Consider the following 12,114-nt stretch of genomic DNA (forward strand, 5'->3'; position numbering starts at 1 on the left):
GTTGCACTGAGTTAAAATCTTATGAAAATGAATTTTTTTACCCTGATTAAAAATTTCTGCTATATTTGACTTTTGTTGATGACTTCAGCTTAAGCAACCTAAGAGACTAAGAATTGGAGCAGGAAGGACTGAAAGAACAATGACTGTGGGTGAGGGAGCTTCTGACTTCTACACAGGATGTGATTTATGCAAAGATGGTAGGATTCAAGCTAATGAGTTGTGGAGGATATCCACATACCCTGCAAGTGCTCAGGGTGTTGTTTCTGTAGTAGGGACAGCAGAATTAAATGTTTGCCAGTTCTTCAGCTCCCATAGTTCACTGCTGGCATCCTAGCTTAACTTGTAAAAGGACAATTGTTTTCCACTGATATGACAAACCCTGAGCTGTTTCATCTGAAGTGCGGGCAGAGAGAGGACACAAATGTCAGATGCGAGTAAGACAAATGCTTGGCAGTAACATATTAACTGTAGTACATAAATATACCAGAGCTCTTGAGTCCAAGCTTTGGTATTTGTCCTTATCCTTGTAGTCTGATTTGTTTTCATGATTACACTTCAAAAACTTTCAGAACTGGTATAAAGTAACTTTTAAGTTGTTTTGAGCTCTTTAACTATTATTAGAACAAGAGAGAGAAATGCCTTTAGTTTCTAATCTAGGAACTGTCAATGCTGTCGTGCATAACCAAGTGTAAATAATACATTTGTTTGTCAAATATTAGGAGGTCTTAGAGTGCTTGCAGTAGGGATTTGAAATCCTTGAAATGAAGTGTGAGGTGGGCAACAAGATTCTTCTGTCTAGCTGGATGACGGGTGAGAAGACTCCTCAGAAAACAACAGAAGAGAGAATTGTAAATCTTAAGTAGGCATGTACCATTGCTGTTTCTCCCAAGACTTGACAAGAGGGGCACACCACTGTGCTTTGAAAGAGACAGGAGGAACAAATGGCAAGAAGCTAGAAATGAGACCTCTACTAAAAATGTTATTAAATAGCCTTAGAGAGGGGATGAAAAGAAAACAATGTTGTTCTCTCTGTCAAATGATATTTAGTCATGGGGAACTTCATGATACGTTCACTGGAAGAACAAGGTTCAGGCTACTCAAAATGGCTGCTCCAGGTAGCTCTGTCTTCAAGCAGGCAGCTCTTAGACTAGCTGAGGTGCCACAGCAGCTAGGGACTCTATTGTCAAGTATTAGACAAGCATTTTTTGCAATTTTATTTTTTTGTTCTGCCTCACTGTTTGTTGAATGTTTTTGCCTTGGTATTTTCTTTAGTGACACCTTTTGAGTGGCTAGGTATACAGAATGGTGTTGTATTCCATTATGTGTGGCCATTCTTAAGCCTAGGGTTTCTAGCACCACACAGTTATTCAAGTATACCTAAATAATACAATACGCCTTCCAGAAGCTGTTCAGGTCAGGCTGGGTGTAGCATACACATCTTCAAAAGACGTGCCTAGTGGGGTCTTACTAGCCAGAACAGTACTGTGGCTTGCAACAGCATGGGAGGGATTTTTCCATATGATCTCCTGAATGCCAAGGGAGTTACCATGATTTTCCGTAGCTCTACTTTTAGTTACTGCAGCAGAAACTGCTAGTACAGGATTCTGCACTAAAATATTTCAATTCTCTTGCCTTTGTTTTATGGTGTTTTTACAGCTCATTTATTATCAACAGGAAAATAGCTATTTAAACAAAAAAGTGAAAGGTGATAAAGCACAAATATGTCTGCCACGCTCTGGGGTCTATTCCCTGCTGCTGAGACCCATGATAAGCTAGTTCTGTTGTCTTGCTCTGTTGGCTGAAAGTAACCCATGGTGTGACAATGATGATAAAAAATTCCAAATGTTTGGTTTATGTTTAGGCCTGTAGTACATTACTTTGCTAAAGCTTTATCCCTTATCTTGCTTAAATATTGCAAGTCTAAAAATCTTTCATGGCTCAAAGAATGTGATTCTTCCACGTGTCCCCACTGCGTGTCATGTGCTGACAAAATGAAGTACTAAAGTTGCATCCTTACTGTGCAAATCCACAGAAAACGCATTCCACAAATCAGCCTTTATTAGTAGGACAAATTTGTAATCATCCAGATGTAGCTGAATAGATTGCTTTGGCACTTCTATCTGTTTTTACTTCAATATGGTCTTACAAGCTCTGGCATGAAGATAGCTATAAAGCAGCTGGAGAATGGAAAATATCTGTTAAAAATCAAATATGACATGTTCATCCTGGATAGGAATGTGCTTCTCAGTTATACAACTATCGTTCTGTATTTAACTGCATTTACAAGATTTGTCTTGTTACCTTCTTGGGAGTTCACAGGTTATTTGACATTCCCTCAGGCTATAAATTATGGGTACATGCCTACTGAAGTGTGATTTATTATTTTTATAAAAAAAAAAAACAACAAAAAACCCCAACTTTGCATCCCATGTTTCGCTGGAAAGAGGCTTCTTTGTGCACCAAGCCTTTAAATTGTGAGCAGCCACTTACTGCTTTCACTTTTTTGGATCGTGTTGCTCAAGGATCTCAGTCAACTCCTCTCATCATGAAGAGTTTTGCTCTTCTTTTCCTAGTAGTGATCTGTGGCATGGGAGGATTGGGACAGAAGGTGAAGCCAAAGAAAAGAAGCAATGGTGAAGAAATAAATTTTCGGACTAAAACCAAAGATGTTTGCACAATGAGCATGAGTGGGGACGAGGAGATGAAACTTAGAATTGAATGCAGAAGCCAAGGCATGTCCTACTGGTGCGAATTCACTGGCAAGCCATCAGTCTGTCGTGCTTTCAGAAACAATCCAAAGATTTACTGGAATCAGATCGCTGCAGAACTTAGAAAGCTCCCGCACGCTTGTGAATCCACACAAGTGTTGAAGACCGCCATGTGCCAAAGGGCTCCCACAGAGGCTCTCATGAAGCAAATAGCTGCTGGTATGGAGCCAGAAGATCTAGCAAACCAGGACAAATCAGTCCAGAAAACTTCCACTTCTATGAGGGGAGCAGGGAAAAGCTCTGTTAAGAAACTAGGGAAACCTCCAATACTGCCTCTTATAAAACCAACCCAACATGGTCAAGGGTCTGAAAACGAAACGGAAGCAATGAAACTGGCACGGGAACATTGCTGGGAATCCCTGCATGGTTTCTGCTCCTACATTATTGGCATCTTTAGAGGTTAAGGATTTTCTTCAGGTAAAACTTCCATCTTGAAGCACAGCATAATATACCTAAGAGTAATCCTGTTGTAGTTTTGTTTTATTTTAATCTTGAGGGTCTCTCAGGGGTGTGGACAGAGGGAGGTTCTAGGGTCAGTCACTGAAATCTAATGTGGCAAAGCCTGTAACTGTGGCTTCTGAAAGGCTGGACAGCCTAAACTCCCAGTGATGGCTACTAGTTTGGGACTCCCTGATGGCCTCCTGTGAGGTCTTTGGTATGTACTGAGATGTTTGTCCTATCTGTTATTAATCCTATGGTATTTTAGTTCTAACTGTTTGAACTGGGCTTGGTTTTGGCCTTCTGTTATTCCTTCCTTCTTGTGCTGACTTTTGGGTTTAAGCCAGCAAAGTAAGATAAATAACAAATGTATCAGATCCAATAACAAATGTATCAGCTAGAACAATTTAAAACTACATTCAGAAAATGAGAGGATAAAGCTTGTTCATCAAAACTGCTAGTTAATAATTAACCATTTTGATTATAAAAATTAGTTCATAAACAACTTGCAGAAATGAGTAAAATCAGACAGACTGTCTTGGTTTGCGGGTCTGTTTTCTGTAGGGGCGAGAGGGGATTGAATGTCTGGTAAGTCTCAGGTTTTCAGCCAGGATTTAAAAAGGCAAAGCCCGCACAGAAGTGATTGGTTTTGTACCCACTTCCATTTCAGCTCAGCTGGTGACTAAACCTGGCAAACTTTTGACAGAAATGGGAATATATGCAGCATGAGCCAGCAAGTGTTCAGGCTGCTAATGATCTTACTTGTGTTTAATACAGCAAAGTGACTAATTTTTTTTTCTTCTTTGTTTTGCAGAGCAAAATTTTTACAGCTGAAGAAGGGTCCGTGCTGTAGTTTAATAACTTGGATGTAAGAATTCTGGTTTAAAAATTAGTCACCTCTATAAATCTTGTAGTTGTTTTCTGTTTGCACCCCTAAAATGAAACTTTTTAACAGCCCTGAAAAATGCATGAAACTGGAGTGACTGTACTTAAAGTGTTAGAATGAACTAACTGTTCCTAGGTCTGTTACACACCAAGGTGTACTGCATTTATGTAACCAAGGTTCCACTTTAAGAGTGCTGACCTTGAATAGGTTTTTGTGTGTGCTGATTCACTTCAATTTGTTAAAGGTGAAAGCTGTAAATGATGCTACAGTTAGTGCAAACAATAAAAATAAGATTTTTGAAAACATATTCAGTGTGCATTCTTAAAATTTTAAATGGTGCTACTTGTATATAGTCATGGTATTTGATACTTGTTTCTTAAGAGATTGTTGGTAGAACATGTAAGAGAAGTTACAGGTCTGAGTCATTACCCACTGTGAACATGTTTTCATTAATATTAATATTTTCAATGTTACTGCGTTTATATTACAATTATAAGTTTCAGCCAGCAAGGAAAAAAAGACTGGAGAAATAAAAGAGTAAAATAAGAATACATTTCTAAACATAGCAGATTAGAAGTGTTCATCTGTGATGCATCTGCAGAGTTCAGTGTTATTAGGATCTGTTAGCGGTAATATTAATGTTTGCATTCAGTAAATATTCTGAAAGGTATCTTGTATCTGTGCACTTGGGCACTTGCATAAATCTCGCCAAAACACAAAGCAAGACCTAATAGCCTGTTGTCAGAGATTACAACACATTTATAGTCAGACTATTTTTTAACGATGATCCCTTTTGTTCCCAAGGGAGCTTCGCGGCAGGGATATAACTGGAAAAACTTTGTACCACAGAAATTAGTAGTGCTCCATATTTGCCATTAAACAGTTTCTGCAAGGCATGGTTACGCGTAAGTATTTCTCCAGCTTTACTCAAAGATTTGTAATTCTCACTTCATAATTCCAGATCATGACTGTCCAAGCACTAAACTTTGTGCCTTGTACCAAAAAAACTTGAAATAATTTTCTGTCTCCAAACCTCTTGAAATATATGGAAAGGAATAGCAAATAATGAACAAGGGATCAGTGCAGAAGGTTGTATGTACAAGGCAGAATGCTTGAATAGCTTGAATGCTGATTAAAAAAATATGCAAGCTCAAGCAAGTCTGTATTTTTGTCAGCCATAAATCTAATGTGGTTAATCTTCATTTTGTAACTTCAGTTACCCATGCCAGGCTCTTGTGCCGTGAGTAAAAAATGTAGTAGTACACCTATTACGTTCATTTCTGACAAAAATAAGTGAATTGTTTGATTTGCAAACGTTCAAAAGGCATCAAAGTGATATTTGGGAACTATTTGGAAATGTTAAGGGGAGGTTGAGGGTTTTCTTGACATGTGTTTTTAAAATATTTTAAAACTCCTCTTTTGTATGATGCAAAATCCACACTGCAGAGTGAATATTTTGAAGTAGTATCCACTACAACAGTAATGACCTAAAAAATGAGATGATGTCTAGCATTGAGAAGTCTGGGAGAATCAGTCACCTACCATACTGATAGCAGGAGAAAATAGGAGGTTTCATCAGTTCAGCAAAAGAAAATGTTCCCCTTCATGCCTTCCTCTGTGTATATGCACTGAGCACAGAAGGCAGCCAAGTTGTCTGACCCATTGTAGAACTCTTGATGATACAGTCTAGAATCATCATTGATGAGCCATCGTTGATTCTGCTTAGTAGAGGACAAATGTCATACGTACTTGCTAGTGTGCTATTTCCTAGGGAACTCTTTTATCTCATTTCAGTAGAGCAGAGTTCTGCTGCACAGGGCTCTGTGCTTGGCACTGTGTTGTCTGGAAGGACCACCTGAAGCTTCATTGTTGAAGTGGAAACTAGAAATCAGATAGTCTTGCACCAATGGCCCCTCTTTCATGAAATGCTTTTTGTAAAATATCTAGGATCCAAAATATATAGTTAAGCACTAAATTTTACAAAAAGGTGAAGATTTCGATACCAAGGTGATGCATGGCAGGGATTGCATTTCATTAGGCAACACTATGTACCCTCAGCAAGTCAGTTGACTAGAATGATCTTGGTTTCAAAATGTTTGAAAATTGGATGTTAACTGAAATAGCATAACCGCCATGATTGTATCAGCTACATTACTATTTAATTGTGTTAAGCACTATAGATGTACAGTTGTGACATTTCAGTCACCTTGATATGAAAGTGCTATTCATTAATGAAAGGATGAATTGAGTAGTGTTTGTGGTGAGTTTAATGCAATCTTCAAGTACCTTGTGAATGAACGAAACCTGCTGTTTCATTCATTTTAGGTTAACCTGTTAGTCCCCATATACATAAGTACCTCAGGAAATCCACTCAAGTGGAGATGGAAGTCGTCTTTATTTTTTTGACAGAGGAGCTGCAGGCAAAAATGTTTGTTTGGATTCCTGCAACCAGGGAGATCCCTAATACGCAGGCCCGCTGTTTCTGCTGGTAATTCAGTCCAGTGTGAGGTAGTCCACCTGCTGCAAGATCCTCACATTTAGGTACTTGCAGAAACATCATGAGTATTCACTACTTTGACAAGGTAAGCCTCCAAGAAAAGCGAAATTATGCATTTGGAGAATGTGTGTATAAAAGGATGTGTATTTAACACATATAGTTAAGATCCAACAAAGACTGGAGTGAGTCTAATGGAGAGCCACCAAGATGGTTGGGACTGGAGCACACTCCTGTGAGGAAGGACCAAGGGAACGGATCTTGTTCAGCCTGGAGAAGGCTTTAGGGGGGACCCAATAGCCGCCTGCATATACATTTGAGGAGGCTATAGAGAATACAGAGCTAGGCTCTTCATTGACTTTTGTGATAGGAGAAAAAGAGATCACGGTCACAAATTGATACGGGTGAGGTTCTGACTTGGTGTAAGGAAAAACAGTCACTGTAAGGGGGATAAACACAGGAGCAGGTTCCCCAGAATGGCTCTGAAACGTCCATCAGTGGAGCTTTTCAAGACCCAACTGGACAAAGTGTAAGCAACATAGTCTGAATTCACTGTGACCCTGCTTTGAGCAGGAGGTTGGACTACAAACCTCCCAAGGTGCCTCCTGGTCTGAATGATTCTATGATTTACAATGGAAACATGGAAGAAAGCTTAAAAGTTCTGGTTATTTAGTAATGAACACCTCTGTTAGCATCTATGTCTCCTTAAAGCATAAAAAATGCTCGTGGATCACCCATTCTAACTATATCAAATCAAACAAGAGATGATCTTCTTAAGTATGTTCTGATGGCACATCCCATCCTTAAGTCGAATGCATCATCATGGATAACTTCACATTCAGTGCCTCTGTCTTTTGGTACCTATTTTTATTTAGCCTGGTTTTGACAGCAGAGAAAATTAACAAGAAATTTGGGTGTTAAGGAACACCGAACATCAGGTCTGTTTGCCTTAAAATCAAGTATCCAAAACTAAGAAAATCACCATTTGCAGTGTGGAGGTTACTTGTGTTAAAGTAGACCAAATCCACATCTCCATAATAATGTTGCTTAGTCTGCCTGTAAATCATCTCAACTATGCAGTAGTGCACTCTGGTGTTTTCTGATAGAATTGTTTAGGTATGCTGTCTGGTCATACTTCCATGGTTTGCAGTCTTAGGTTTGCATTCATTATTTCTCAGTAGGCGTTGCAGTTGATATGGCATGGGTTTTAGGGACAGAGATCTTCCACAAAAATAAGACGACAAAGGAAAAACTAAAACTTCCCGAAGTTGCCTGTTGCCATTCCTGCTTCTTTAGGAGCTTTATGGTTGTTGATTTCTATTTTCTGTTCTCTTGCTGTTACTTTTCCCAGTGTCTGCTATCTTCTCTGAAGACAAGTCATATGCAGCACAGGAGATTTCTTTTGGCTCTCTGTGCTTTTCCCCTTACAAACGAGAATTGCTCTCATCAGACTTCATAGATCATTTTACAATGACAGAAAGTACGCAATACATACACAAAAACAGGAATAAGAAAACAAAGCCAAAGAGATGCAGTCAGTACGATGACAGGACATTGGTGTTATCTCATGGACACATCATATCAGACATACTGAGAACCTATTTATTTCACTTTCACATCTTGTATACAAAGTTAACTGCATAAACATTAGGCAGGAGGCCAGGTGCTGAATTTCCAGAGTAGCTATATTACAGTATGTACAGAGCAAGAAAAAAAATGAAGCCAATGTCTGATTTGGAGCAGAAGTTCACGTTCCCTTCCTTGCCTCCTGCTCCTCAGCAGGTTATAAAACTGTTTGCATAACTGGCTGCTCGCCATAGGCATCCATCCCGTGGTATGCTCCTCCTGCCTCTGGGCTTACAATGATTGTAGTCAGGAGGAAAAACAGAGGTGTCCTTTTAGGTCTGCTGGATGCAGACGCAAGAAACTGCATTACTCTGTCGCTACTGCCGCTGCCTGTAAAAATTAATGTGCAGATGGTGAAATCGGTTGCCCCTTTATTTGTCTTAACCAGCGTAACATGGTGTGTGAGGGGGCCCTCCCCACAAACGTGGCTGTAATAAAATGAAGAATTTGCCTGGGAACTGAAGAGGGCTAGAAACTTCCCACCGAGGGAAACGGTGAGCAAAATTCAGGCTCTGAACTCTTTGTCGGAGGGGCCTTGCCGTTTCCTCTGCCCAAACAGCCCGGCAGGCAGGAGTGCTGCCCGCTGTTCGCCCCTCTCCTGTGCCCACCCCTTCCAGGCAGGCACAGGCCACGCGGGCGCTGTCACCAAGGTGTTGAGGTGGTCCCCTGTCTTCCACGCTCCAGAAATTTAACGTGGGATTCGTGTTTGCAGCTGGGGAAGGTTGTCTGATGCCCTCGCGATAACGCAGGAGACCCGGTCAGGGTGGGAAGGTGACAGGAGGGAAGCGTGGGGTAGGGCTTCCACATCCGTGTGCAGAAAACATTACCTGAGATGGCTGTCGCTCTTTGGTGCCTCAGGTGGCACAAAGGAAGCTGAAGCTCAAGTGTTTGAGCAGCACCTGTTTTTGGGTGGGGAAAAAGTTGCGTGGCCTCCGTGAGGGTCATCTCCTGAGTGAGCAGCCCATGGCCCAGGTGGAGGCAGGCTGCGCAGGCCCTGGGGGACGGTGTGCTGTGGTGTCGTGGGGCCGTGTTGCAGCGCTGGGGTTGGGTTGTGGGTCTGGGGCCCTGAGCGGTGCTGAGGAGGGTGACTTGCTGGCAGATGTAGGCGTTTTGGCTGTTCTGCAGAGCCCAGCTGGAAGCGGCGGTGCTCAGGGGAGGTGTGGCTGGCAGGAGCCTGCCAGGGGCCAAAGGCCAGAGCGGGAGAGACACCAATGTCTTCCAGGTTGTGTCGGTGAACTTGGGCCATGGGGTGGTGGATGCTGGGAGCAGGCTGTGGAGACGTGGTTCGTCAGGGCAAGTTCTCCATCTTTCCCCAAGACCTGCCTCAAATACTGCTGTCCCCCATGACCCGTCCCACACCGCTTTCTCTCGTCAGAAGGGTGTTCCAAGACCTGTTAAAACCTGTCCATAGAAATCCATAGTGCGTCTGCCACCAAGGTAAGCTACGGCAGGATGACAGGAGATATTTTTCACAATATACCAGACAGGAAGAGGTAAGAGCCTTTGAGTAGCACCAACAAGGAACATCATCTGTAGCCATCTGCTTCCCCTGCTTCTCGGGCCTGAAGTCTTTTACATAGTTGGAATCAATTCAGTAGCCTTTGATTTTGCTTCATACTGATCGCATGGTGTATGGACATCTTGGCTCAGGGTGAGTCAACAACTGAACGAAATCAGAAACACTGTTTTCCTTCAGCTTAGGGAACTATAAAACTTTTTATAGAACACCACATATTTCACTTCAGCAGCAGCAGTGTCCTTTGGCAGGAACATACTTCATTTGAAGTACAATAGATCAATCGCAGTTATTTGATGGAACAGGCAAACTTTTTTTTTCTTCCTCAGTATTAATAATTTTTTTTTTTAGAGGATTGTGTCATAAGTGTTTCTAACTTGTAAAGAACCCAGGATACAAAATTAAAGATTAATTTAAATCCTTACCACCAGACAAATTATTCTTCTGGGTATATCATGGCCTTTTTAAACATCTACATATTGAACTCAAATAGCAAAGAGCAGTATATGACTACTTTGCAGCTTCAGCATAATTTACATGAGCAAAAACAATATACTCTCAAGGACTAGAAAGCAGTGCAGAAAACTGGCTGCCTTCAGCATCTCTGAGAAGAAAGGCATGTTGTATGTATCTGAGAGAGAGGAAGAAATCCATCTGAAAAGGAAATCCTCAGGTAATTAATTTTCCATATCATCATGTCTATGTTTTCTCCTGCATTATCTAGAAGTTATTCAAAACAAAAATAAGTGTTGCTATTTAAAGAGACATATAACAATTTAATTGCTAGTGTGTGTTCTACAACAGCCTTGTGTAAGTGCATCACTTGTCAGCCTGTAGACCTGGAAAGGAAAACTGAATACAACAGAATATTGAACTCAGGTAGAAGCTAGTTTCTCAGTTGTAGAAATTGTTTAAAATTGTAATACAATTTATTTCCACATTGCCTTCTGTTTGTATATTTCAAGATGTTTACAAAAAAAAAAAAGAAATATAAGGGTAACTTTCTTGCATCTCTCTGACATAGACAGGTATCGTTATCCGCCTTTAAAAGGTTAGGGTTTTGTAATTCTACTAGATGAGTACACACATGGGAAGAAAGTCTATCCCTCACAGGCCCCAGCTTAAATATGCAGTGAGGTCTCTCAAACAGAGCCAGCCCGTTACACACTTTTACTGTGGCTGTAATCAGTAGGCTATGCGTATAGATACAATAATGAAATTCTGCACCGCAAACTCCATCTCTTTCTCAGGTCTTGCTGCTTACAATTTTATCTGCATGCATATCTGTTTTCTGCATCTCATTAGTTCTTCCAACCGTAAATCTGGCGTGCTGCAAAGTGCAGATTAATATATATAGTGTGCCTGGTGAATACAGACCTGCCTATGTGTGCCAGCATGTAGTTTAATGTAAATCTCCCATCTGAATGCAGCAGTGTTTCTCTGGTCTAGTTTTGTTTATACTTAATTAAAACCATTACTCTTTGGTTCTTTTTGTTCATTACTTTAAATATAATGATTCGGAGAAGGGAGGAAAGAGCTGATAAGGAGAGGAACAAAAACAACATTTAAAACCTAGTCTGTGTATTTATATATAAAAAAGCTTTGTACAAATAGTAAGTAACTGGTCTGGGGTAGCTGGAGGAACAGAGTACGTATTGATGGGTGATGGGTTAGCAGGAAAGGGCCCTTGAGAATGCCAAGGTTTCACTGATTATTCCAAAACTAAAATTTACAAGTGTCTACATGGCAAGAAGACACAATGAAAAAGGTTGCTTTTGCCCTTTGTAGTCATTCTGTTTTATGCCATCCTTAAAATAAACTACGGTTTTGAAATTATTTTGTGAGATAATTTCATAAATTTTGTCTTAAAAAATCTCTTCTTGTTCTTTCAGAGCAGAAACTGTCCAAATGTTATTTTTCTTTTTGATTTCAGCCTAATGATGGAGTGAAAGAAGCCTGTCTGGTGCACCCCATCTCACTCCCTAGCATAGCAGTGGGACACCCAGCGAGCCCTTTTGTGCTGTAGACAGCAGTTCAGTCAGCAGCTTATCCTAGTTCACAGCAACTTTGGGGTGTTAGTGGTGCTGAAACAAGGAAGGACTAAGGTTTCTTTGGTGAGCTGAACTATGCTTCAAAAAGCTATAAAATACTGCTCTCAAAATTGGCTAGCTCCATTTATTTTAAGATCACAGGTCAAAACCTGACCAGAGCTAACAGAAAGAATCCCACAACTGTCTTTACCTATTCTAAGGCCTGGCTTAAGGAAATACTTATAAAAGCATCAGGGAAGACTGCTTTACCATGTGTGAGATGCACTCTTGTACTAATCAATAGTGGATGTGGGTTCAGACCACTGGACATTTATTAAAAGGGTGGTTTGCAGGCC

The 12,114-nt window shown here is 40.7% G+C and overlaps 1 protein-coding gene across 1 annotated transcript; it reads left to right on the forward strand.

The window, feature by feature from the left end:
• Positions 1–73: 73 nt before the first annotated feature.
• Positions 74–4,399, forward strand: FGFBP2 (fibroblast growth factor binding protein 2). Its single transcript, XM_069793274.1, has 2 exons — positions 74–3,185; positions 4,021–4,399. The coding sequence occupies exon 1, from the start codon at positions 2,429–2,431 to the stop codon at positions 3,170–3,172; it is 744 nt and encodes a 247-aa protein (XP_069649375.1). The 5' UTR covers positions 74–2,428; the 3' UTR covers positions 3,173–3,185; positions 4,021–4,399.
• The last annotated feature ends 7,715 nt before the right edge of the window (positions 4,400–12,114 follow it).

The sequence above is a fragment of the Haliaeetus albicilla genome, chromosome 1 (genome assembly GCF_947461875.1).
Source record: "Haliaeetus albicilla chromosome 1, bHalAlb1.1, whole genome shotgun sequence".
NCBI lineage: Eukaryota > Metazoa > Chordata > Aves > Accipitriformes > Accipitridae > Haliaeetus > Haliaeetus albicilla.

Coding starts and splice junctions, on each gene's coding strand:
- FGFBP2 (XM_069793274.1), top strand. CDS start 2,429: ATGTTTCGCTGGAAAGAGGCTTCTTTGTGCACCAAGCCTTTAAATTGT.